Source organism: Equus quagga, chromosome 15, assembly GCF_021613505.1.
Source record: "Equus quagga isolate Etosha38 chromosome 15, UCLA_HA_Equagga_1.0, whole genome shotgun sequence".
In the NCBI taxonomy this organism is placed as follows: Eukaryota; Metazoa; Chordata; class Mammalia; order Perissodactyla; family Equidae; genus Equus; species Equus quagga.
In genome coordinates, this window is record NC_060281.1 from 73,325,556 (window position 1) to 73,352,921 (window position 27,366).

The 27,366-nt window shown below is 53.7% G+C and overlaps 1 protein-coding gene across 5 annotated transcripts in view; it reads right to left on the reverse strand.

Annotated features, from left to right (window-relative positions):
• Positions 1-253: 253 nt before the first annotated feature.
• Positions 254-27,366, reverse strand: part of HECTD4 (HECT domain E3 ubiquitin protein ligase 4) — a 183,327-nt gene continuing 156,214 nt past the window's right edge. For 4 of the 5 annotated variants that reach the window (XM_046641289.1, XM_046641287.1, XM_046641288.1 and 1 more), the window contains exons 60-76: positions 26,661-26,840; positions 22,268-23,574; positions 21,047-21,254; positions 17,821-18,044; positions 17,581-17,732; positions 16,136-16,242; positions 15,299-15,422; positions 12,705-12,895; positions 11,182-11,328; positions 10,200-10,319; positions 9,093-9,248; positions 7,361-7,464; positions 6,906-7,127; positions 4,431-4,597; positions 3,853-4,048; positions 3,074-3,296; positions 254-2,534 (exon numbers count right to left, since the gene is read on the reverse strand). In XM_046641289.1, the coding sequence (XP_046497245.1) occupies positions 2,398-2,534; positions 3,074-3,296; positions 3,853-4,048; positions 4,431-4,597; positions 6,906-7,127; positions 7,361-7,464; positions 9,093-9,248; positions 10,200-10,319; positions 11,182-11,328; positions 12,705-12,895; positions 15,299-15,422; positions 16,136-16,242; positions 17,581-17,732; positions 17,821-18,044; positions 21,047-21,254; positions 22,268-23,574; positions 26,661-26,840 (3,965 nt within the window). In that variant the 3' untranslated portion in view covers positions 254-2,397. The remainder of the gene's footprint in view (positions 2,535-3,073; positions 3,297-3,852; positions 4,049-4,430; positions 4,598-6,905; positions 7,128-7,360; positions 7,465-9,092; positions 9,249-10,199; positions 10,320-11,181; positions 11,329-12,704; positions 12,896-15,298; positions 15,423-16,135; positions 16,243-17,580; positions 17,733-17,820; positions 18,045-21,046; positions 21,255-22,267; positions 23,575-26,660; positions 26,841-27,366) is intronic. The other variant, XM_046641286.1, reaches the window with a different exon arrangement.

Below are 27,366 nucleotides of genomic sequence, written 5' to 3' on the forward strand. Positions count from 1 at the left end.
CCAAGAATGGCCCAGACTCTTCTAGTGCAACAATTCACTTGAGGAAAATCCTCACACTGGCACAGAGTCTAGACTAGCTCAGGATAAGAAGTGGGCAGAACATGCGGGGGAAGGTCAAGCTTTGACCTTGGATTTCCATCCCTTCAGTCATACTTTCCATATGAAAATGTGTTTTCACAGGCAAGGGGTCAAGTAGGGGGAACGGGTAGTTCATGAGCAAATGGAGTAAGAACCACATCAAGTGCAGAGACCATAATAATTAGAAATACTTTAATTCCTAGCCGCTTGGCGGCACTTAAGTATCAGCCACCCAAGCATGTCAGCCTTTGACTCTTCTCAGCAAGAGCAGATGATCACACAACTCTTAAGATAAATCAAAATTAGATGAAGGTTATTTATTGGTGTGAGTTTTTTCTTGTAGTGAGCTTCCTTTACACAGCAATGGTGTAAACAGCATCCAATTGAATGAAAAGTTTGTTAAATGCAACCATAAATAATTATAATAAATATACATCAAGTAACTTTACAGCACACATCGTTTGGGGCCAAGGTCTGGATCTGTCTGGACCTTAGTGTGCTCTCTGGGAGAAGCAGTCGTCTTAGCAGCAATCTTACTCACAGCTGTGATCTCATCAAGTGACGGGCCAACAGAAGCTTCCCGAACCCCTTGTGGGGAGGTAGCTGACAGAATTCCGAGTCCATTCAAGGGATGGGAGGGATTGGAGGGGACCAGGAATTTAAAAATACAGGAAGGAAAAACCACTTCTAATAAATCCAAAGGCTCTTTCATTATGTAGAAATGAAACAAGAGGAGCCCTGGCGTCAGGACTACGCCCTGGGGACCCCTAGTCAGGGAGGGAAGGGCTTGCAGGCACTCACCTCCAGACGTGACTGATCCTGCATCAAATGTAACTGACGCACCGGAAAGATTAATCCAGGTTTATCTTTTCCTTAGGTTGGGGCATCTTTTCTATAATGGTCCTTAATGTATTTCCTAAGAATCGTAGGGAGGAGATGGATGCTACTGGCTCTAACTCTACAATCCACACGTCTTTGCAGCAGGCCTGGGTCACAGCAGAGAAGGGAGGAGCACACCCTCCTTCTCTCACCCGCAGTCACACTCCAAAGCCTTCTAGACAGCACTCGCTCAAACGTCCCCTATTCACAATATTATACAGTAAATACAGTGATGCAATTCTGTGAACTGGCAAGGCCCAAAATGACAGTGTCCAACAAGATGGCATATGCTGCTCCTGGACAAAGTCCCATTGGACAAAGACTTATTGGGGGCACAAATGCACTGGGGCAGGGGGTGAGCCTGGAGCAGCTCAGCCCTGGCACACACACTGACATGGGGCGGCAAGGGGGTGCTGGGCGGGCCCGGCCAGAGGGGCAGAAGGACCCCCAGTGTCTCAGTCACTGAAGCAGACCCCGAATTGAACAGAGCACCTCAGTCAGCTCTTTCTAAACGGGCGTGTGGCCCTTTCCTCCGGTCCTCACGTCACAAACCCTGCAGTGAGGAAGGGCCGTTTCTGAGCACAGGAGTGGGCCTGGCTTGAATCATGTGCTTTCCTGTTCAATCAGTCTCGGAAAAAGGCCCCACTCAAGCACCGTGCCCCCAACTCCGCGTGTCCTCTCGACTCCCGGAGCTGGGACGCAGTGGCCTGGTTCTCTGAACTAAGGTCAGGGACGAACGCTTTGGTCTGCTCCCAGGGAGCACTCAGTGGGAAACAGTCAGACCCAGGGGCCCAGAAGAGACAGAGCAGAGAGTGTTATCTGGGCGGGAAGGGAGGGGGCCCCATTGGGCTTTCCTCAGAGAAGCCCAGACCATAAAAGCCAGGTTAACACAGAGCTCCCTGTGTGTCTCCCATGTTTGGGTAACTGGCCCAAGCGTTTCAAGATGGAAGGAGGCCTGCGGGAGCCACGTCCAGGAGAAACCCCAGCTCCAGGCAGGAGGGGCCGGGCTGGCCACAGGCTTGTCTGTGGAGATGCTCCGCAGAAAGGACAGGACATTCTGTGTGGCCGAGGGCATCTCACCACCAGCTTCCTGCTGGGTAGTTCTGTGAGGCGGAACCAACTGCGGCCTCACGGCTTCAGAATCTGGTGGCCACGAAGGACAACATCCAGAAAGATCAAATGAGACACAAACTGTCGGAGAACTAAACTATCCTACAAACATACCACAAACAGGTAGCAAAAGAACCAACCCACCACGAAACGTACACATACAAAGGTTAAGTCCTTCCAGGAGGCCCTGGAATGTGGACAAAAGTTTGGAAAAGGAGAATGTCACCAACTCCTCACGCAGGGCCCCGGAGGGACATGCCTGCAGTGGCAGGCTTCCCAAGCCGGCAGAGCGGTGCTTCGGTGACAGCCTAACTCTGCGGCTGCCTGCCCTCAGCCACTCAGGGGGTCTTCACGGTAGTGAATGGCACAGCGGAGTTTCTCCAGCATGATCTCCAGAGAGGAGTACTGGGGCAGCTTGATCATGAACATGCAGGTCTCCACTCGGATGTAGCGGGAGTCTGCGGAACCTACGGGAGACATCGGCCGGCGTGAGGGGGCGGGCCGCGGGTCCCAGGGAGGCCTGGCTGCGAGGGGTGGCCCGGCAGGAGGGGCTGAGGGCCTGGGGGCCCGGGTGGGGCAGGAGGAGATTCCGGAGGAGAAAAGGGCAGACACAGCTGCTGCGCAGCACAGGTGCCATACTGCTGACCTGCGGGGAAACGGGCTGCAGACAAGTCTGGCCAGCAAAGGGTTGTGTTTTGATTTTTTAATTGAATTATTTTTCTGATTTAAAAGTTGGAAGATTAAAATGTTTCTGGATTTTTAGCTTTCTAAAACATCATCAAAGGACACACTAACATCGGACCTGTATGCCACTTGGCGAAGGTCAGGTGTGGGAGGCACGTGACCCCCACCCCGCCCCAGGGCCTTGACCCCACTGACACTTGGGCTTTGGTGCTCAGGGTCCCTGTCCACTGTTTTCCCTCATGCAGGACCCAGCAGCCCCAGCTCCAAACTGAGAGAAGGGCCCGTGGCCCCCCACCTGGAACCCGACCAGGGCGGGCAGTACCTGCTGTGCCATCTGGGGGGGCGATCTTCATGGGGTACGGGGGCACATGTGCTGTGTCGGGGCCCCCGTCTTTGCAGGGGCAGGTGAACGGGATGCGCTCCTGGTTGCAGGCGAACTTGATGAACTTGCACAGCTCCTCCTGGGCAAACATCTCCAGCGCCCCCCAGAAGAACTCGATGTGCTGGTCCGTCTCCATCAGCCCCACCTGGTACATGGTGTGGGCCTGGGGAAGAAAGGCCCCAGACGTGAGCAGGCCCGGGCAGGGTACAGCAGGGAAATGATGGCCGCAGGACACGGGGAGGTCACGGCAATGACAGTGACCGCAAAGGTCGTCGTAGCGGCACCTGTTTGTGTGACTGGCCTGTGCACTGGGCCGGCAGCAGAGGCTCCGCGTGCGCCACCCCCTGACTCCACTGGGCAGGTTCCGTCACCGTGCCCACTAGAAGTGAAGTCACTTAGGCAAAGTCCCCCAGCTGGTAAGAGGCAGGGCCGAGCCTGCGGGAGGCTGGCACAGGCGAGAATGTTCTTCCCCTCAGGGTGGTGGCTTAAGGTATGGGCTCTGAAGGCAGGCGAGCTGGGTGTAAAGTCTGACTGTCACTTACTGGCTGTGTCACCTTGGGCAAGTGACAATTTTAGCTTTGGTTTACTGAGCTGTGAGAGGAGGATGAGCACGCCCCTGCCACACATGAGGAGGATGGAGCGCTGGGACACAGGAATTACTACGACAAGCCACTGCCGACACTCTGCCTGCCAACCCAGCCTGGCCCCGGGCCACTGACCTTCAGGAACTCGAGGTTGATGTAGGGGAGGCCGCAGGTCCGCAGCTCCATCTCCAGGGGGCTGAGCGTGGTGAGCAGCTGCAGGGGGATGATGGCGCCCAGGCCCGCCCGCACGGCCGTCACGCACTCGACATTCTCCAGCTCCCGCAGCCGCAGGCTCCGGATGGCTGCCGCGTAGATGTCCTTGTTCTCCCACCTGCGGAGGCCAGGGGGACGCAGGGGAGGGAGGAGGCTGAGGAGGCTGACGGGGTTGCTCCCAGGTCTGGGGGCCACACCCACTCAGGCAGAGATCCTGGACCGCCTCTCGGTGGGGGCCTCCAGCCCAGCGCCCCAGATTTCTCAGTGCCGGCAGCTCAGTGAATTTCTCTCCTGCCTCTGGGTGTCCCCGACCTCAGAGCTGGTATTTTCGAACAAAGTCCTTCTGCTGAAGACATTCCACCACCATTCTTGGCGCCCAACGTCCTGCCTCCTATCCCTCCCACTGGTGAAATCCACCTGTCACCCGGTGCCCCAGTCCAGGCGGCGCTCTCACACCCCGGCTGGCCAGTTTGGTCAGGACCCTCCCTGCGCACACTCACGCCACGGGGATGTGCCGGCCGCGGCTGCACAGCTCCACCTCCTCGCCCGTCATGGTCAGGTAGGTGAACCGGCAGCAGGGCTTGTTGGGGCTGTCAGGGCTCTCGGTGGCCAGGTGCTGGGAGGCAATCTCGGCGCACAAGGCCTCCAGCTCGGTCTCGTCGTTGATCTGGAGGGCAGAGGCAGACCGAGGCTCACTGCCTGCCCCGCTCCCAGGGCCCCTGGAAGATGGAACCACCATCTCCTGCTGGGCAAACACCAGGCACTGTCTGGGTGGGGGGTATCCTTGGTCACTATGGACGGGCACAGCCACAGGCCTGGCCAATCAGAGCTTGCCATCCATTCAGGGCTGGGCATGTGCACCAGGCCTGACTAACAGACTCAAATTGCAGGGCTTTTCCTGTTACCATTTGGAAGCAGGAGCCCTCTTTCACTGCTGTGGACATGACTGTAAGATGTGTACTGCTGGGGGCCATCTTGAGACCGATTTCTGATGACATCATTTGAGCACCTGGATTGAGCCCTGCCTGAAGCCAAACCTCTATCTGTACTTTTTAAAAAAATTTTCCTAAGTTGGTTTGAGCTGAGATTTCTGTCACTTCTACCAGAGAGCCCTGACTTAATTCCATCTCTAGAAAATATCTGGGCTACTTCCTCCACCATGTGGCACATGAAAACTAGGGTCCAAAAGACACTGATGTGGTGCTGGCCCCGTGGCATAGTGGCTAAGTTTGGCACACTCTGCTTTAGAAGCCCAGGTCTGCAGGTTTGGATCCTGGGTGCAGACCTTTATCACTGGTCAGCCACACTGAGGTGGCAACCAACATGTAAAGTGGAGAAAGACTGGCACAGACGTTAGCTCAGGGCTAATCTTCCTCAAGAAAAAACAGGAAGATTGGCACAGATGTTAGCTCAGGGCCAATGTCCTTGGCAAAAAAATAACACAAGATGCTGATGTGCATGCCGGGTTACCAAGACACCAGGATCTGACCCAGAGGAGAATAAGCCTGCAGCTCTGGGACAGGGAAGGTGGGAGGTAGGGTCTGAGCCCAGACTGTGTCCTTAGCAGCAACCTCACCAGCACGGGGAAGGCCGCAGGCACCCTGACAGAAGTGCAGAGCGTTTCTTCCTGCTTCATGCCGCCCCCCCCCCCCCCCCCCCCCCGCTTCAGTGTAGTCCTGGCACCCCAGCACTCTAGTGGCCCTGCCCATCCCCTTCAGAAGGAAGTCTGGGCTGGACTGTCTGCCTGGACACCATCTCACAGTCCATGCCTGCCCCAGGCCCTTGCTGCCATCTCCAGACCCAGGAGGACTTCTCAGAGCAGGGCGTGGCAGGGACCCAAATCCCCAGCCCATGGGGCTGTCCTGTTCTGACCCTTCAGACAATTCGGCCTCATCCCCGTTTTGGCTTTGCTGCTCCCTTGCGCTGGCTGCCCTCCAGTGGTAGCTGGGGGGACAACTAGGGAGAGCCTGGCAATGGGAGCATCAAGTCTTGTGCCAGTGGAGGCAGAGTCAGTGGACACCTTTCAGCTGAGGTCCCCGTGGAGGGCAGCCCCGGCCAGGCCTCAGACACAAAGTCTGCCTCCCGTGACAGAGGCAGTTGGCCTCAAGGGGGAGGGTCGGAGCAGAGGCCCCCCACTCTGCCGGGACAGTCTCTAACCTGAGGGGAGCCTGCGGTGCGGAAAAGCACAGGCTTCCAGCTGAGGAGACCTGGGCTCCTCTGGGGGCTCTGCTCCCAGCCAGCTCACTCTCTGAGCCTCGCTCCCTCTGGGCCTTGCTGTGAGGACTTCTGAACACAGGCCTCCAGCTCAGGCCTTGCGGAACCAAGAGCAGCCTGGAAGCCCCCGAGGACGGGATGGGAGCCACAGCCTGGCCACGGCAGGCCTCGGTGACTGCTGAGTCAATGTGCAGACCTGAGCAGCTCTCAGGCCCAGGGGCAGCTCGAGCCCCGACCACATCCCCCCTGGGGGGCTGGTCTGTGTGGAGAGGGATGGTCAGACACTGCTGTGGTCTCACTCTCTCTGTCTGTCCCAAGGCACAAGGAGAGGGAGAAAGAGCTCCATTCCCAACGTCTTCCCCGGCCATCTCAGGCGATCACCAAGAGTTGACGTTCTGGGCTCTTTCTGAGGCCCTGAATCAGAGCTCTTAAAAGTGGAGCTGGGTCTGCGTGTAGCAGCTCCCACCCAACACCTCTGCGCCTTCATCTGCCAGGAACCCTTCACCCCTGTGTCCCTGGGAGGCCCCGCAGGGCTGGACACGTCACCCCAGTCGGCGGCTCTCAGCAGGGAGGGGTGCCAGAGGCTTTTCTTCCCACGAAGCAAGCTCTGCTGGCAGAGATGGTGCACATTCCCCAGCGTTCTTTGGGAGAGCCCAATCAGTGTTGAGTTGGGGAGCTCGGGTGTCCCCTGGTCCAGAGGCAGAGACACGGGCACTGCTCTGGGACCCCACTCCCCCAGAATCACTGTGCTTCTCACTTACACTCTCGAATTTCTTGACATAATTGTAGGTGAGTACGTCTGCTTCCTGCAGGTCCTGGTCAGGGTCCAGGGGCTCACCCACCAGCGTCTTCCAGAAGGACGGCAGCAGGTCCAGGGGCAGAGGGACGTCAGCTCGAATGGCGATGCCCAGCAGCTGCCCCAGGAAGTGCAGCAGCTGCTCCTCCCCGTAGGTGAGGGGGCTGGGCGTCAGGATGTACTTGCCCTGCAGGTGGAGGCGGCGCTGAGGGGGCATGTCTGCTTCCACTCCTCCTGGCGCCCCAGGCCACTGTGCCCAGGGCAGGCGGGAGGGAACCCTTGCAAGGCCACGCCCAGTCCCAGAGCTTGCTGGCCAGTGCAGCGAGGCCAGTCCCACCAGACCAGGAAGGTGTGCGAAAGGGCATGGGGCCGAGGGGGACCCCCAGCCATGAGCCCAAGCCACTGCCTCGGGCGGCTCACCTTGTTCTTGTTGACAGCCGAGCTGGGGCACAGCAGCAGGAGGGAGAGGGAGGAGCTCTGCAGCTCCTTACACACTTGCCACAGGAAGTGGCGGAAGGAGCCACCTGCGGGACAGATGGAGACCCATCAGCACCAGGCCACCCTGCCCGCAGGCCCTGTCCCCAGCCAGAACGCCAGGTCATATGCCAACCTGACCACAGCCACGGTGGAGTGGAAAGAAAACGCGCCTGAGGGCTGGGGGACCTGGGGTCAGGTCCTGCTGTGCCACCCCCAGGAAATCCCTTCACTTCCTTGAGCCAGCCTCACTCACTGGGTCTATCAAATGGGGACAGTACCGTATCGAACTCAAAGGCTAGTTTCAAGGGCTCGACAAGACCGAGGGCAGACCTCACGCAGGCACCCCCTACCCCGCAAGCTCAGGCCGACGTGTGGGCCTATTTGATCCACGTGCGTCTCCCCGGGCGGGGCCAGGAGCAGGGCCCCTGCTCTCTTGGGCGCTGCCTCCCCCAGAGGCCCAGGGGCCCAGGACTGGTTCAGCGAATGGACGATGTGCAGAGACACGAAGGGTGACCGCGCCCATCACGTCTCCACCGCCATTCCTAGCGTGCGCCTGGTTTTCGTGCAAGGCTCCCCTCTCGGCAGGTCCCCCGTCAGTGCCCCGAGGTCAGCAAGCTCTAAGCACAGCTGTGCACGCACACTGCTCGGTCAGAGCCACACGGAGGACCCTCCTGGGGACAGATGTCTGGGCCTGGCCCTCACTCAGCTTCCACAGGGAGGCAGCACACGGCTGCCTATTGAAGTCGCTGAGGCCAAGGCTGGGCCTGGAATCGCACAGACCTGGGCCTGAAGCCCAGTGAGCTGCCTGAGCCCGGGGAAGCTACTTAACTTTGTGGTGTCCCAGCTTCCCTATCTGTAAAGGGGAACAAGGCCGGCATCCTGTGACGCTTTGGTGCAATGAGGAGCGTGAGGTGCTGAGCGTGGGCCGGCGCATCCTGAGCTCTCGGGGAACGAGAGCTGTTCTGAGACCCTGGGAGATGTGCCCCAAGGACGCCACGGGGCAGGCTGTCGGGGAGGCTGCTGCTGGAACAGGGTCCCCCTGGTCAGAGAGGGAAGGGAGAGGAGCTGCCCCAGGGACAGCCTTGCCCTCCCAGTGTGCCCCGCTGAAGAACTGCCTCTCTTCTCCCACCCAGGGGAGACACTCCTGAACGCCTGGAGCTTAACGGGACTGAAGGGCCACGAGGGAGTGGCTTCTGCTCTTCCCCATCCCCACAGAGTGAGAGGAAGAAGATGCCACTCTAGCCAAGGGCTCCCCGACGCCGTCTCTCAGGGCACACACGAGCTTCTAGCCCAACCAACCCCTGTGCCACTCCGCACTGAGGGCATCCCTCCTGAGTCCGCTCGGCAGGAAGGGCACCGCCAGCACTGATCAGAGGAGCATCTCCAACTCTGGACAGCACTGTGCTCACGTCCCAGACCAGCGGTGGGCACCAGATCCCCCTGGGGGCAGGGACAAGTCTGTGGGGGCTGGGTCCAGGGAGCCTGGATGGGACTGTCTCTCTGGGCACAGTCCTGGCTTCCGCAGAGCCAAGTAACAAGGACGTGGCTTTCGTTCTTGCTAATGGGAGAGATCTGGGCAGTTTAGGATAAAACAGCTCCAGGAATTTTTACATCCTAAACACAGCCTCCCCCCGAACTGTCTGGATGGACAGCCTGGCAGAGGCCTGCCACTTACTGGTGCCATGGACCTCTTCCCCGGTGAAGCGGATGTTGAAGGCATAGGTGGGGTCGCCGCCACTAGCCAGTTTGACACAAAGCTGAGACGATGGCACTGAGGCCAGCTGCCTGGCAGCCTGGCAGAAGTAGGAGTTTTCAGAAGCTCTGATCTCCCCTGGAAAGAGAGAATAACTGAGAAGAGCCTCCCAGTGGCCATGTCTGCTCTTCTGCCACAGGACAGATGCCTTGCCAGGCCTCTGCCCGTTTCTTGGACCTCACCCTGCCCTCTGGGGTTCAGCCTCCTGGCCTTCTCTCTGTGCTTGGAATATTGTCAACTCTGTCATGGCCTGGCCCTGCGGTTCCCTTGGGGAGACCGCCTCCCCTGTTCTCTCAGTGGTTGGCCCCCTCATCCTTCCGAATGGCTCTCCTCTCATGGCCTCCAGCGGGTGTCCTTCACAACATTAGCCAGTCTGTCTGCGTGCTGCAGCAGAGACTCCTGGCTGCCTCCCTAACATCCATTCTCCCCTCTTCTTTGGGGCCCGAACCCTGAATTTAGTAGGTCCGTGGCCAGTCAGAATGAAGCCTACATTTCCCACCCGCCCCTGCAGTTGGGTGTGGCCATGTGACTGAGTTCTCCGAGACATGAAGGAAAGGTGTTGGCTCCATGGAGCAGCAGGCTCCTTCTGCTTTTCCCCTTTCCCCCGTTGCCTAGAATGCACAGCTCATGAGGTGACCTTCTTCTTTTTTTTTTTGGTGAGGAAGAGTGGCCCTGAGCTAACATCTGTAACAATCTTCCTCTATTTTGTGTGTGGGTCACCTGCCACAGCATGGTTTGATGAGCAGTGCAGGTCCTCTCCCGGGATCTGAACCTGTGAACCCCAGGCCACTGAAGCGGAGCGCACAAACTTAACCACTATGCCATCGGGCCAGCCCTGTGAGGTGACCTTGAAGGTGGAAGTCACACACTGGGACATTAGAGCAGAAGACAGAAGCAGCCAGACAAATAAGGAACTGTCAAAGCAGCCCTGGACTCTTTTCTTCTAAAGGCTTCTTTTTGCGTGAGAAATCAACTCACTCATTTCAGCATTGCTATTTTGCATTTTCTGGTATGTGTAGCTAGTCTCACCTCCTACAATTTCCAGTGGGTCCAAAGTGATCTCAGGTGCTGCGTGGTCAGCTGTCCTCTGCACGGTGGCATTCAGCACCCGATTCATCACAGTCACCTTTGTGTCATAGAAGATGAGCCCTGAAGGGAGGAACGTGGAGAGCAGGGATGAGGCTGCTCCCCTTCCTCTGAGTCGCCCCCAAAGGCAGTGGAGGCCACACTGTCCCCCTGAGTCTGTCTCCTCTTCTGGGACGGCCGTCAGGCCCCTGAGTGGGCAGTCGCAGACCATGCCGGTGGGAGCATAAGTGGTCCTGACTTTCTGGAAGATGGTTGGTACTGACCCCAAGCTTACTGCATAAGCCCCAGGCCTCTGCCAAGCCCAGGAGACACCTAGCTTGCAGAAATACAAACCCAAATGCATAAGAACATGGAGGGTTGCTATAGCATTTTCTGAAACAGCAAAAACTAAAAACCACCTAAGTGTCTGTAACAGGGAGAGGCTATGAACAAGCCATGGGCCCCACGCCGTGGAATGTACAGGCCTTCAGCTCCGTGTGTGCGATGCCCAGAGATCTCTGCAGCACATTCTCAAACAGAAACAGGGTTCAGAACAGAATGTAGGATATGATACCCATTTTAGATTTTTAAAAAAAGACAAAAAATTATGTGTGCGCATCTATTTGTATGTGAATAGACAAGTCTGGAAGGACAGACACTCATTTGTTAATAACAGTCATCTCCAGGTTGTAGCAATGTGGGGAGCAGACAGTGAGCCAGAGCTTTAACATAATAATCTGAAAACTTTTTAGTAAATTCAACTTTTTCAGAGCATCATTAAAGTAACTGTTCTCGGGTGGAACTGCTGCTCCAAAGGAGACTTGCGTGTTAAATGTACGACTGCGCGTGTGTGTGCGAGGGTGTCGTCCTGGGCAGCCGCCTGGAGGCCAGGCGATGGCCTGGTGACTCTGCCTGTGGGTTCTGCCCCGCGGGGCGCGGGCACTACCTTTGGCCTCCTTCAGGAGGGCCGCGATGCTGCGGGTGTACATGGGCGTCTGGCGCAGCTCCACCAGGGGCAGGAAGAAGGTCTCCAGCGTGGTGTTCAGGGACTGCAGCAGCGCGAAGCGCAGGCGCAGGCTCTCGATGGGCACACCTGCAGGGCATAGGGCGGTCAGGCTGCGGTCTGAGCCGAGGAGGTTGAGACTTTATTTGTGAACCAACTCAGGTGGTCCCTGTCGCTGGGGAGGGCCTCCAGGAGTGGGGCATTTCAACTGGAACCAGGAGGCTCCTGCAGAGGATTTTATCCCTGGGACCCAGAGATGCTGTTTGTGACTGAGTGGGTCCCCAATTTGCCTGCGCCTATGCCAAGCAGAAGCAAAGGGTGAGGCCAGGGCTGGCCAGGCAGGGGGCCCTGGCTCTTAAGGAATCCGAGGCGCCCCCAGCCTACCTTGGGGGCCATGCTAGGGCTACATAACTGTATTATTATCATTATTATTTTTCCTGAGGAAGACTGGCCCTGAGCTAGCATCCATGCCCATCTTCCTCTACTTTATATGTGGGACGCCTACCACAGTATGGCTTGATAAGTGGTGCCCAGGTTCCTGCCCGGGGATCCGAACAGGCAAACCACGGGCCGCGGAAGCAGAGCGCGCAAACTTAACGGCTGTGCCACCGGGCCGGCCCCCATACTGTATTATTTTTAACTTTTAATTTTGAAGTAATCACAGACTTATAGGAAGTTGCAAAAATAGTGCAGAGTCCTGTGTACCTTTCACCCAGCTTCCCCCAATGTGACATCATATTAAACCCAGGAAATTGTGACGCTGGCACACTGCCTGTGACTCGTTTGTCCTCACATCTGTCTCCTCTCCAACTGGGAGGGACTGATGTTGTCGGGACAATTTCTTGCTCACGCTGACCTTTGCAGTATCCAGAAGAGAGCAAGGGCACGTGGACACGTGGCTGAGCAGCAGCCTATGGATGCACGCAGACAGGCAGAGAAACAAGCCCAGGGGCCATTTGCCAACATGTCATGACAGGTCATTTTCAGGGATGGATTTATGGACGACATCCATTTTTTTGTGAGCATTACTTGTGTATTCCTAGATTCTAACAAAAACGTGTTACTCTCTCGTAATTAAAGGTAATGCCTCTAACGTAAGCTATCAGACTGCTCTGACCCCCTCTCACTCCCGATGCCAGCCTGGCCTCCACGTGGCCTCTAGCAGAGGCCTGGGTGTGATGGGGAGGCATCGCCTCCCAGCCATTGCCCTCCTGCATCTGCTGCTGGGCCTGGTTGCAACAAGCATGTAATAAGGCCACAAAACTTCCATTTGGCCACCAACATCAGCATCTTTCTCTCCCCCTTTTTTACCCATCTGGGTCACAGCACGTGTTCTTAAGGATCTGGTCAACGGATGTGTAATGGGCCTCAGTCCTTCTACACACCCCTGTACCGTCGTGGGGGACACCCCCACAGGGCAGTGCAGGGGGCACGGCCCGAAAGGCACACCCCTGAGGGCCACATACTCAAGAGACAGGCCAGTCTGGGGTCGGCGGCGTCTGCGGGGTCCAGATACACCTCGTGGGGGTGGAGCCGTGCAGGCGTGATGGCAAGGTGGCGGCACAGCCGGTTGATGTGCTGCACAAGCGCCACGTCCATCTCCAGGGTCCACTTCCTCGAGGCCTTGTGTGCGTGCCGGACGTCGACGCAGGCACACCTGGGGGCGGGCGAGAAGGTGGACAGGGGCCGCTGGGGGCGCTGCTGGATTCCTCCAGAGCCACATCCCAGCTCCCGGAAGACGTCTGTAGGATAGCCTTGCCTCCCAGGCTGTTCCCAGGTGCTCAGCCAAGATGCTGACTGCAGAGGGACCATGTGGTGTGAGGGGAAAAGCTCCTTTCAAAACCAGCTGAGCAGGCCGGAGGGAGTGGGACGGCATGACCTTTCTGGAGAGTCTGGCAACATGCATCTGCATGTGGACAGCAGGGCATCACGGCGAAGGACTCGGGCTCTGGAGGCCGGGGGTGCGGTCTAGGCTGCCCACAGTGACCGGGGCCATGGAGCTGCCTACTTTCTGAGCCTCAGCTTTTCTACCTATAAATGGAGCCAGGAGCAGCAAAGCCTCCCGCGGTGCCATGAGGATGCCTGTGCAGCACACAGCATGGTGCCTGACACATTCCAACGGCACAGTGAGCGCCAGCTGCTGGTGTTACTGGAGCCAGGGCCATTTACCCAGCGATCCCAGCCTAGGGGGCACCCACAGAGCTACCTGAACTGGCAAAGGTGTGTTTGTGAGGATGTCACTGCAGGGCTGCCTTACTACAGCAACACCTGACACAACCCGACTCCACCGCTAGGGGGTCAGCTGAATAAATCACACCACATTCTGCTAACAGAGTGCTAGCAGCCATTACAGTCATCTGGTAGAATAATATGGAATGACGTGGAAAAACGAAAACAAAGCAGACTGTAGAACAGTATGTCTTATCTGACCCCTTCCACAGCACTGAGAAAGGCCACCCCCAGAGAATGCTGGGGGAGATGTTTACTGAGACGTGACAAAGTGATGACCCTGGACACAGTTCAGGACCTCTCCGCGTGTGTGTATAAACTGCATGAGGTTGTTACTGTGGGCATGGCCTTATTCCACAACACGAAGCTATTAAACCCACACAGGCGGGCAGGCGGGCTGGCGAATGGACAGGTGCCCCTAGTTCCAGAGCCCATGGCCCCTCAAGTGGGCCCTATGCAACATAGGGTGCATCACGCGGGGAGGGCCCATCTCAGGGAGGTGGCAGACGTGGCATCAGGCCTCTCCTCACTACAGGCCACCTCTGTCTCACCCAAGGAGTGCTGAGAGAGACCTTGCTCCTTCAGAAGGGCGTCCCCTCTGCCGGGAGGGTCCCCTCACAGCCCCTTCCAGGCTGGCTGATCAGGCAGATGCCCTTGGCCGCCCTTACACCAGCTGTGGTGAGGAGGGAAGGTGTGTCAGGCATCGCATGGCGCCATAACACACAGGAAGGAGCCCTCCCAGCTGTAACAAATGCGTCCCTCTGGAATGAGTCTGTAGTCCAATTTGTTCCCTTCCCACTTAGAACGCAGTTTCTAGTCCAAAATAGGTGATTCTACTTTCAACAAACCCCCAAAGTCATCTCTTACTGGTTTCTAAAACAAGTCAGAAACCTTGTCCCTGCCACCATGATGCCAAGGCCCATCTGGGGATTGACTCTGAGCCTTCAATGAAGGTACAAAATGCTGGCGCCAGGCAGTAAACAATTTCTCAGCACTGAAAACCGATTTCTAGAAAGTATGCTTCTGGCAGCCACTCCTTCTCTGACACCGAGTGTGTGCTGCTGTGGGTGAGGGCGTGCAGGCCCGCGTGTGAGTGAGCCAGAGGGAGAGGGCAGGGGGATTTCTTGTGGTTTGCAAACATCTTGCCTGCCTGGGACTCACAGGCAGAAAGGAGAAGGACACCATATTTGTTTGGCCCTGGAGACTTGGTGAGCAGTGACCTTGCTGCACTCCTGCTCGGGAGGGGGAGGGCAGTGGAGACTCAGAGAGAAAGTGTGACTCCGAGGAAGAACATCCTTTGGAATTAGAAATCATCCCTGTTGGGGACTGAAATGAGCCTCTACCTCCAGTTCCTGTGTTGAAGGCCTCTCCCCGTGTGTCACTGCGTCTGGAGACGGGGCCTTTAAGGAGGTAATGAAGGTTAAATGAGGTCGTAAGGGCTGGGCCCCAGTTCCAGAGGACTGGCGTTCTTACAAGAAGAGGGAGAGACCGGGTACGCGGGTGCACAGAGAAAATGTCACATGAGGACACAGTGAGAAGGGGACTGCCTGTAAGCCAAGGAGAGTCCTCAGGAGAAACCAACACCGCTGACATCTTGATCTTGGACTTCCAGCCTCCAGAAAATAAATTTCTGTTGTTTCGAACAGGGTTTCTTTTCAAATGGGTTAGAAAACCCACTTTAACAATTATGAAAAATTAGAAAATAACTCAGTAGGCATGAAAAACAGGGCAGACGGAATGGCTCCCCAGGAAGTATTTTCTTGGGGATGCATGCAGTGGCTGCAACAAATTCCACACACGGCATCGACTGCGTTGAAGGACTCCCTCTTACCTCTCAAAATGCAGATCATAACCACAGGATAAAATCGCCCTCCAGACACTACGGATGTCTTGCTTGGCTCGGTCAATAACAAACTTGTGAAATCCTTCCAAGGTCAGATACTTTTCCTCAGGGACTGACGGAAGAGAGTCCACAGCGTTAGGCATTTGGTAAGAACTGTGCACAGTGGGAGCCTCACAACACGCTCTGGCCGCATCCCCTCTTTCAGGGTCCACTTCATCTGATTCTCCTTTTATCTCCCATCACTCCAGGGCCTGTTCCTCAGCCGACTCCACCCATTGCCCAGTACGTGCACCACCCCTGACCCTCCTGGGTCTCCGAGCCACAGCCTCACGTGTCTGGGCTGGGGATCAAGTGGCGCAGTGCTTTCCCACAGGCCCTTCTCTCTCTAATCTCACAAACAATCTGACTGACTAAGCAGTGTTCATGACAACGAGAATAGTTTCTCCACTTTGGCTTGGGCCATTAGGACACTAAAGTTCTACGGCCCCAGGGAAGCGCCTTCTGGAAGAAAATTTCTAAGCAGACTTCCAGATCCTCACTTTCAGTCACAATCATCTACTCTTCACCTAGGGTGTATGGCACTTCTGGAGCTGCCATTTGACCTCCCTAAGTTCATGGTCATCAAAGATGGCATCCTGGGGCAGTAACTGGCACTGGCCAGGTGTGTCTTGCTAGAGCCTCTGGCAACGCTGCCCAGGCCTAAACTGGAACCCAAGGGAGCCCAGCCCCTTCCCAGGGTGGTGGTGGCTGGTTCCCGGGGTGGGTTGCGCCTCTCCAGGATGAAAGCAGCCCTGACCCCGCCTTAGGCCCAAGTTGCTCGTTCACCTTCTTGTTTTTTGGTGGGTGACTTTTCTGGGTCCTTTTCATCTGGCTTGCTCTTTTCCGGCGACTTTGGCTTCACAGTTGGCTTCTTCTCACTTAAGGCAGTCCTGCTGTAGACCAAAGCACTGGAGTCACAAGGCCTGCGTGCACACTTCCTCCTGACGGAGGGAACGCAGAGCCTCACACAGGCATCGCTCACCCTCCCCCAACGACGGCTTGTGGCTCAAGATCAGCTTTGTTCTCACTGGGAAATTTACTGAGTAAACTCATGCTGTAAAATGTGAAAAATCTCAAAGGGACACTTTTCAAACATTCTTTCTATGTACTTTAGAGCTGTACTGTCCAAGAAGTAGCCACTAGCAAGATGTAGCAACTTAGGTTTCAATTAATTAAAATAGAATGACAAATTCTGCTCCTTGGTTGCACGCACCACATTTCCAGTGCTCAGCAGCCACATGGGCTAGTGGCTACTGTACTGAATAGCACAAACAGAGACAACATAACTTTCCATCATCACAGAAACTTCTATTGGATGGTACGGATTTAAAAGCACCAGTATATATAATTAATGAAAAGACACCTTATTTTTCTGATCATTTAAACAATTCCTCTAGAGACCCCTGCTAGGTAATCCTTTGCTATCAGAGTCTCGGCTATGAGTATTTGAGAGTCATAAGCCCGTATCTGAAGAAAATTCTGTTAAACATGTATGTATATCACACGTAGACTATTACAGAGCTATTAAAAAAAGCAATGGGGAAATTCTTCGAGTGCTGATACGGAATCATCTCCCAGATTAGCGATAAACAGAAACAGCGAGGTGCAGGCATTGTGTGGAGTCCCTGACATCTGGGTGTGTAAAGTCTGTGTGTGCACTCAAGAGTTCTGGAAGGCTACACAGTGAACACTGGCAGTCTCAGGGAGGGGAACCAGGAGGCATGAGGATGGAGGGGGAGAGGAGTGGCTTTTCACTGCACATGCTTTTGAATTTTGTACTATTTTAGCCATTTAAAATTTAAGAAAATGACATATATGCATAAATAAAAGGTTATGTGCACTTAAATGTTAAAAGTAGTTGCCATGTATGGGGTAATTAAATTTTTTTCAATATGCAAGTGTGCATTTTATAGCCTTTCTACAATAACTATGCATTATTTTTGTGGTTAAAAAAGAAGTTAGAATTTTTTAAAATTCTGTACATTTTAGATGTTTTACTAATTCAGACTGGTCTGATTTCCAGCCTGCATGGTCTCGATTTTACTACACTTGTGGGTAAAATGAAACGTTCTTTTTCAGTTGACGAAGCTGAGGACCGAAATGACCTCGGCAACAGAGCAGAGCCAGGAGTCTGGCTCCCCAGTGTGCTGACAGCCCCCGAGGAAGCCTGCTGGGAGATGGCTCCCATGTCTCCCTCCCCGGCCCACCTTGCGAGCTCTTGGCAAGCCCACCTGACGCTGTTGAGCACGGTCTTGTCCTTGGCGGGCGGCTTGGTGACGGGCCGTTTGGTGCTCACCACCTTCACCGGGTGCTGCTCCTTCCCGGCTTTGCTGTACTTGCTCTTGTCAAACTTGGGCTTTGGCACGCCGTACTTCCTCAGGATCTGCGGGGCAGAGAGGGGGAGGGGTCCTCAGCTCACCCCGAGGTGCACCTGAGGCCCAGCACAGGCGCGGCGGGGATGGGGCAGCTACCTGCGTGAGCTGGTCCTCCAACACCTTTTTCGGAGGCCGGACATTGGTGAAGAAGAGGTGGAGGAGGTTGCCTGGTGTCTGGGAGTTAATCTGCTCTTTGCTGAGATAAATGTCAGACACTTTGATAGGCTTTGCTGGTGTCAGGCTCAGCATCTGCTCCGAATGGGCACAGCTCTTAAATATCTCCGTCAGCACCTCTCTGGCTCCCGGCACCAGCTTCTCACCTGTTACAGAATGGAAGGAGGCAAGACAATTCTGCCATAAATGCGCTGGGTGAGGATAAGGCTTGCAGCATTTTGTTTGTTTTTCGTGAACAATTTAGTTTTGAAAGTGGGTAACAGATATTTACTGGTGATGATGAGCTGTCCACCCAAACCCAGTGTCCCCTTTATGGGCACACGCCTCAGTTACATGCCCAGCCTTCTCTGCTGTAAGGCATGGTCCTGTGACATGGGATGTAAGCCACTCCAGGGCCGGTCTACTTTCTTCTGCACTCGTCTCTTCCACTGGCTGCACGGAAATGACAAGGCCCCTGGGATGGCAGATCTCACCACTTACCCTGGACTCCTACCTGTGCAAGAATAAACTTCCTCTGGGTCTGAGCCCCTAGACTCCTGGGTTATTTATTATGGCAGTTTAACCCACTTTACTTAAACAAAACTTAAACAACACCTTTGTGCTGATAGTCTCAAAGCAACAAAAGGATACAGAGCCTGCAAGCATTTTCAGTGCCAAGTAGGAGTTGCTAAACAAGTTGTTACATTACTAGAGAATATGTTTCAAAACTGGCACAACAAGCAGGTGGAAAAAGAAAGTTTTCTCAGATACAAGACAACTGTCCACAACCACCGGAAACAAACACTTCCTTTTTTTGTCCTCAAACAAGCGCTCCAGAAGGTATTGCCCCTTTCCTAAGCGGCCAGTCAGGACCCCATCTGCAGGCTTCTCGCAGCTGAGGACCCTGACTAGGGAGCTGCACCGACTGGCTCATCACCCCCTCCTTCCTGCCCTGTTCTCCTCGCTCGCCCTTTCTCTCTGGGGGTGTGACCCACCAGAGCCACACCTGGGTCAGGCCTGGCTGTGGGAAGCAGAGCACAAAGGCCTCACGGGCATCTGGGCGGAGGTGGGGGGACAGGTGTGCAGAAGAGGTGGCTGAGCCCTAGGAGCTGACTCAGCAGAACCACAACTCAAAGAATCTCAAGCAAAACGTGCGTGGCAGTTAACGCGGCAAACACGTTACCAAAAGACTGAGTACCTTATGTGGAAGCTGTGCCTATGCCCAAACCGGAAACTAGAACTAAATTCAGATTCACCGTATGAAAGACTGGTAAAGCACTAACGATGGCAGAAAAAGACCTTGGTTTTCCCACTGATCCTACACTAGTCATCCCCACACAGGCAGCTGAGAATGGAGGGGGCAAAAGACACACTAATGAGGGAGCAGGGCTGAGACCAGGGTGGGGAGAGCGAGGCAGTTCCCTCAGCACAAGATTCTCAAAACACTCATCGATCAAGATATGTATCTTAATGCAGGGAAAAAAATCAGGGGCCGGCGCATGGGCAAGTGGTTAAAGTTACACGTATTCCACTTTAGCAGCCTGAGTTCACAGGTTCGGATCCCGGGCGCAGACCTGCTCCACTCATCAGCCAGGCTGTGGAGGCATCCCACGTACAAAGTAGAGGAAGACTGGCACAGACATTAGCTCAGGGTGAATCTTCCTCACACACATACACAAAAATCAAAATTAATACAAAAAACCCCACGATGAGCAAAATATTAACAATACTGTGCTAAGCCATATCAAAGCCTGACACAAAAGGAAAAATCAGTAATACTAATCCTGTCTTCATTTAAAATTTTAGTATTTTGCTCATCTTGGCTATTTTGCATTAATTTTGACTTTTACACATGTAGCATTAAAAAAATTATCTAGGGGCCAGCCCCGTGGCTGAGTGGTTAAGTTCGTATGCTCCGCTGCAGGCAGCCCAGGGTTTCGTCGGTTCGAATCCTGGGCACGGACATGGCACGGCTCATCGAGCCACGCTGAGGCAGTGTCCCACATACCACAACTAGAAGGACCCACAACTAAGAATACACAACTATGTACCTATGGGCTTTGGGGAGAAAAAGGAAAAAAATAAAATCTTAAAAAAAAAATTATCTAGATTACTGAGTTTTTTTGATTTTGTGCCCAAGGCCTTCCTTACCTCATGCTGGTCCCAGCCCTGGGGTAACATTTCAAAATCTCATGACTCAGGGATAAAAATTTGCAACAATAACAAAACCATACTCTGTATTACATTTTTGTACTCAAAAACATAAAACAAACTCAACAACTCTATCATGAAGTTTCTAACAATATTAAAGATTTAGACAAAAGTAAATGGATTAAAAATTGTGAGAAAGACCAGTACAGAATAAAAGTGACACCATAAAGAACTGCAATTATAAAAAGCAAAAAGAGACTGCCGCCGCTCCTGCAGTGCAGCCTGGCTCTCGGGGGGAGCCCCTGCGAGAGGCAGCTCTGGGGCCTCGGGAGAGCCCGAGTCCTGGATGAACTCTCGGTCTCGCACAAACGAAGTGGGGAGCCCGACAGGGGCCCCCACAGGAGAGCCGCCAGAGTGACGAAGTGGGCCCTCGTGAGGAAGAGCCGGAACTGCTTCTTCCCCAAGAATTAGTTTTAAAGGGTGAGGCATTTGCTGTCCTCAAGCATATGACCAAATGATTAGCCGCAATGTACTTGGTACGTTCTAGCTCCACACAGCAGAACAAAATAAATACACTTGAACTTGAACAACGGGAAACCTGGCTAGACAAAAAGGAAAATATGACTTGAATGTAAGCCCACACTGGAGCCTGCAGTGGGCTGTGGCATAGCCATCCCTGGTGGTCTCTTGGCAGGCTGGACACAGAGGGCCAATGGCAGGTGCTGCCCCATGGCCTGGAGAGCCCTGACAGCTGGGAGCCGGCAGGAATGTTCTCCCTACATCACATGAAGATGCGCGCAACGCGTCCTCTGTCAGCCAAGCAATGAACCTCCTGTCCCACCTCCCCAACACCCCTGGAACCACTTATTAAACCTGCAACCCCCAGGAATGCCCCAGAGTTCCTTTTTAAGTTAAGATGTTAAAAATACGGGAAATTGGGCATGGGGCGGGGGGGAGATCATTTTCAGTCAATTTTTTCTGTAAACTTAAAACTGCTCAAAAAAAATTGGTAACTCACCTTTAATCGACTTATCATTGAAATAATCTTCTAACCCTGGGCTCCCCTGAGTATCAAACAAACTCTGATTTACTACAGATACAGTGAGAATCTCTTCCGTTGACATTTCCATTAATTCGTCTTCACCATCCAAACTTGACAAACCAATCAAGTCATTATTGTTAAATAAACTTGCTCGAATTTTCTCGATTTTGGCTCGGGATCTTATCTGTGTGAACAAAGCAAAGGGTCAGGATTTGAGGAGAGAGTGGCCCAGTCAGCAGGAATGACCTTTTTCCTTCCCGCCTTTCCCTGAAACCCTCTCCTGGCCTTGACTGTTCTGAGTCCTGCCCGACTTGGGCGAGCTGGCCTTCCTGGGAGAGTCTCTCCCACGTGCCAACAGTGGTAACCTGGAGGGGAACAACTTGACTGGAAGGCTCTGTCACTAAACCCTGGCCAAGTCTGTGGCTTTACCCTGATGCCCAGGGGGCTAAAGTCCATGCTCGGCTCCGAGAGCCCCCAGGAAGAAGGCAGATAGAGTAAAGTGAGTCTGAGGAGGAAACCAGCCACTGGGTCCTGGAGCTCTCCTTCCAGATCCCACTAGGAGAGAGCAAGGCAGTGCAACTTCTTCACAGCACCTTTCTCTCCATATCCAAGAAGGGGCAGATGGTTTTCACTCTGAGCCTGGGCCCTGTTACACAGAGGTGCGGGAAGGCACAGGATGCAGGATTTCTGAACAAGGAGGCCCAAGAAACAGACGGGACTTGACATGGAAATGTGACCCAGGAACATATGCATCACCTGAAACTCAGAATCACCCAGAACAGCATGGGGAGAGTCTGTTCTCACGCTGCTCGGTGAAGATTCCTTCTGCTGATGGCAATGTTTAAAACAACCCAAGGCTACTCAAAAACACACCAGTGGGGCCTGAGTGGGAACGCACCTCATGAAGCCTGTTCATCAGGGAAGCTCAGCCCCTCTGCCTCCCTCCGCCACTCAGCAATGAACTGCACTTACTTCAGGACATCAGACTTGACAGCACTCTTAGAGATGGGACCTCACACATAGAAACTCAACATCATAAATCACCGCTGTCTCTCAGAGCTGCCTCAGGGAGCCCCCAAGTGCCCCAAAGTCACCTATTAGTTAATCCCTTGGAAATAATACTGGAAGGTTTGAAGAGGCCTGGGGGACTCAAATTGCTCTTGATTTTAGCGGTTGCTCAAACATGAGCGCTGTTACCTCCACGACTGCGAAGCCTTTGATGGGGCGTGCCGTGAGGGGCTGGTTGTCCAGGGATGTGACCGTGTACATGGAGCCCATGTCTGACACTGAGGCTGTCTCTGCATTGTCCAGTGGCTCCCCCAGGCTCCCCAGGCTGCCCAGGCTACCAGTGCTGCACAGGGAAATGTCTAGGCTCTCTTGGCTGGACACCACGTGGGGCTCCAACAAGCCAGGAGGGATGGGCAGCTCGAGGCCTGAGGGCAGCGGATCCACAGAGAGGTCACTGACCGTCTGCGAGATGCCCTGGGAGCTACAGATAGAGGCCTGACTGGTGGAAGCAGATGCGCTGATGCTCACGGCGGGGGTCAGGCTGCTAGACGTGCTGACCTCCAAGCTGTCTGTGCTGGGGAAGCCGAGGGTCTTCTCCGGCTCGGCTTTCCCTTCACCGCCCTCGGCCTTGTCTTTCGGCTTCTTGGGCTCGTCGTCCTGCAGGGGAATGTAGATCTCGTCTTTGAAGACCCCGCCGTGGGCATTGCAGGCCTTGCGGATGGCCCCTCTGACGATGCCCTCGTCCAGATGGGTGGGGATTCCGGAGATCACCAGCAAGCGGCTGTGGGCAGTGGGGCCAACCAGGGCCTGGCAGGCGTCTGCAATGGCATCGCTCGTCACGCCCAGCCCCTGCGGGTCCTTCCTGGTGAGGTGCCGGAGGATGATGAGCAAGGTAAGGGCTCGATGGAACCACAGCATGTCCTCAGGCTTGCTGCCTCCAATGCTGAGCATGGCAGGGTCTGACTCCGCCGAGCGGGAGGACTGGCGCTTCCCGGAGGAGGAGGCCTTTTCACGCTTCATCTTCACTTTTTTCCTCTTGGACAGGAGGCTCGGGCTCTGGGGTGTCTGTCCTGGGGAGGAGGACGAGGAGGAGGACGAGTCACTTAGGTTCGGGGTGGTGGTTGAAGTCACCCCGCTGGCTGTGACACTCATGTTGGTAGGCAGGGTCACTTCAGCCACTGCCAGGCAACCTTCCATGAGGGCATGAAAATACGTAGAAAACCTGCCCTGGTCGCTGGCCGCCACTGCCCCCGAGCCTCCACAGGTGCCGCCCGAGACCCAGCTCTGGGTCTCCTCGTCGTACAGCTTATGCAGCTCCGACTGCAGGGCCATCAGCATGGCCAGGCAGGGGTTCAGCTGGAGGGCGATGGACGAGGACAGGCCAGCAGGGTGCTTCCTCTGCTCCAGGGCGTGCACTGTGCGCAGGAGCTCTGCCAGGAGATGGAAAACAAGCTCCTTCACGCAGGCCGCCATGTCCGTGGTCCACAGGAAGTTGCCTGAGACAGACACAGAACAGGAGCAGCAGGAATCACTCACACAGCACTCACAGTGGGACGGGCACTGCTTTAAGTGCTCTAACGGATTCAACCCTCACAGCGACACTGTGACACAGGTGCTACAGTACTCCCCCCATCTCACAGAGGAAGAAAAAGAGGCTCAAAGAGCTAGAGGACTTGCCCAAGGCCACACAGCTACTAGAGGGAGAGCCGGGCAGGCTGGCCCCAGAGCCTACGGCCTTAACCCCCATGTCACGTGACTGTGTGGCAGACGGCTTCTGTAACTTGGGCCACAGAATCACTATTTTCTTCACCATAAGGTTACCAAGCAAGTTGTCAAGTCACTAGAACAGTGTTTCCTGAACCATGGGATGCTCACTATTGGGGGCATACAATCCAAATTGACTAGACAGCACAGAAATACACACTGAAAAATTAGTCCTTTTGAACTCCTCTTTTAGTCCTGATTTTGTCATCAAGAAAGCCTTCTCATGGGGTTGGTGTGTATATATATATAGATATATATATTTTTTTAAGGTATGCTTTTTTTGGTGAGGAAGATTGGCCCTGAGCTAACATCTGTTGCCAATCTTTTTATTTCCTCCCCCAAGCCCCAGCACATAGTTGGATATCCTAGTTGTAAGTCCTTGTAGTTCTTCTATGTGGGATGCTGCCACAGCATGGCTTGATGAGCGGTGTGTAGGTCCACACCCAGGACCTGAACCTGTGAACCCCAGGCTGCCAAAGCAGAGTGTACAAACTTAACCACTACACCACTGGGCCAGCCCATCTTAGTTTTTTGAAGATATTTTATTTCTTGGCTTCTGTTATTGGCTAGAGGAAAACTGTCGCTGAGCCAACATCTGTGCCAGTCCTCCCCTATTTTGTATGTGGGATGCCACCACAGCATGGCTTGATGAGCAGTGTGTAGGTCTGTGCCTGGGATCCAAACCTATGAACCCCAGGCCGCTGAAGCAGAGTGCATGAACTTAACCACTACACCACCAGGTCAGCCCCTATTTATCTTTTTGTCCTTATCTTCTAGTTATCTATCTATCTTTTAATTCCTTTAAAATTAAAGTTTAAAAAAAGAATAAAGGAGTTGATTGCCATAAAAACAAACAAATAAATGCTGACAGGCACGATTCATAGACACAGTAGAAATCACACACAGAGGGCATGAGAATGACTGAAGTTAGAACAACAAGATGGACCCCACATCTGAAGCAAGATCCCCTTCATGCCAAGTGTGTACCTTCTACTCACAGCCATGATATGGACAGGGAGTCCCAGCGGCCGGGTCTGCCTGACATCGAGAATCTCTGATTAAGCCCAGCCGCTACAAAGGAGGGGACTAAGCTGCCTGCTCTCAGGGGTGATGCTGTTTGATAATCCTAATTGGAAATAAATTCATGGGATGGGGGTGCTCATGGATCCATTCATGCCAATGGGGTCCAGAGCCAGGCCCTCGGAAGCTCACATTTCCTCCTCCATTGTCCTTCCTCTGCCATGTGCCACTTATCTAAGAGGAGGCCTGGGAGAGAACGCTCCACCAAAAGGGCAACGGTGGCCCATGAGCTGAGACCAGCTACAGCCATCTTGTTCCCACAGTGGGTCCCTGCTCACCATCACCCCATCCCTTGCCCAGTTTTAAAGAACTTGATTTAGTTACCAACATTTAAAAATTTGGGGGCCGGCTCCGTGGCTGAGTGGTTAAGTTTGCGCGCTCTGCTGCGGCGGCCCAGGGTTCGGATCCTGGGCGCAGACATGGCACCGCTCATCAGGCTATGTTGAGGCGGCATCCCACATCCCACAACTAGAAGGACCTGCAACTAAGATATACAACTGTGTACAGGGAGGGTTTGGGGAGATAAAGCAAGACTAAAAAAAAAAAACGATTGGCATCAGTTGTTAGCCCAGGTGCCAATCCTTAAAAAAAAAAAAAAGATTGGCATCAGTTGCTAGCCCAGGTGCCAATCTTAAAAAAAAAAAATTGGAAATTCACATCAATACCTAGATTTCTGGCTTTTCTTGAAATAAAAAGTAATAATACCTGGCAAGACTGGGGCCACATTCTTATGCAGCATTGAGGAGCAGGGCTCATTGGCTGTTCTCCAGGTCACTGAAGTCCTCTTTTATTTCTCACATTTACATCACTGGTAAATGATACCCATAGGCCCACCACCTGGATTCTACCATTAACATTTTGCTGTATTTGCTTTCTTACATGTCTGTCTATCTATCTTTCTAGTCATCCTTTTTTCTTTTTTTTAGCTGAGGAAGATGAGCCCTGAGCTAACACCTATTGCCAATCCTCCTCTTTTTTTCTGAGGAAGATTCACCCTGAGCTAACATCTGTGCTATCTTCCTCCACTTTCTATATGTGTCACTGCCACAGCATGGCTGACAAGTGATGTAGGTCCATGCCTGGGATCCAAACCTGCAAACCTGGGCCACTGAAGTGGAACACGCCACACTTAACCACTGAGCCATGAGGCTGGCCCCTCTATCCATCCTTAAACTCATTTTAGTTCTCGATTATTTCAAAATAAGTTGCAGACATCAGTATTTTTTATCTCTAGACACTTAAGCAGACATATCACTAATTAAAGTTCAATATTTATTTAGAAATTTGAGGTAAATTTACATATGGTAAGTGTTCAACTCTTAAATTTGCCATTCCTTGAGTTTTGCCAAAACGCAACCCCTTTTTAACTTTTCAGGACCTATGAAGTCATAATGTTTGATTTTTCAACATCGTTCACTTCCATGCCACCTTTCAGCTACAAGTTTATAATAATGCCATATATCTATGTTTTCAAGTAAAGTATGATAAAATTAATCTTATTTTCATGGTTAGTTACCACCCTCAAAACAATGGAAATACACTGCAAACCATGTGGAAGTCTAGGCTACATCTTACACTCAATTCCCCAAGCCCACTTCAAACAGCAGCAACCCGAAAGAGGATGTCACTGCCTGGGCCCCCTGTGGCTGTTCCCTCGCCCATGTGACAAGCTCCTTCCTCAGGCACCAACAGCTACCCCCTACCCCGGGCCCTGATCCTGAGGGGAGGTAAGCCTCACCTAGCAGCTCCACCACTTGCAGGAGGACAGACGTAGGGATGGTGTCAGGCTCATCTTCGGATTTCCCTTCACCATCCTCTGATTTCCAGGACAGCAGCTGCTCTGCGAAGGCCATAGCCAGTGGGAATTCCAGGGGCAGAGAATGCAACACCAGCACGGCTCCAGGAGGTGGAGACACCCCTAGAAGAGGCACCCAGGAGGAAAGCTCACGATTGGCAGCATCTGATCAAAGTAAGCCTAAGAAAAGGACCTGCCAGGTGCATGTGGAGAAACAGCCATAAAGCCCACCCACTCCTCTGCCAGAAGTGAGAGGAAAAATGTAACTCCCCGACACTCCAGACAGAGTCAGCTGCCAGGCACAGGAGGAGTCAAAGGACATCCCTCTAAGGATTCCACTTGTTGGTGTGACAGCGGGACAAAGGGCAGCAACAAGAACAAGGAACGAGAAACACTCCTCAGCTGGTTAGACACCAATCAGTCTGATGACCCAGCATGGAAACAGGAAGGCAGACTTTAAAAGACACTTCATTGGAATATTCCCAACTTGGTAAAGAAATAATCGGCCCTTTGGTGCGGCTGCAATCCCACAAGAGCATGAAGCTTATGTTGGGTTTATAGAGTGGACCAGCAAGGGATCCCCCAGACTAGGCACTACCAGGGTCCTGGGCTTGGATTCTCTTGTATTACCTTCTGTCACTGTTGGGGC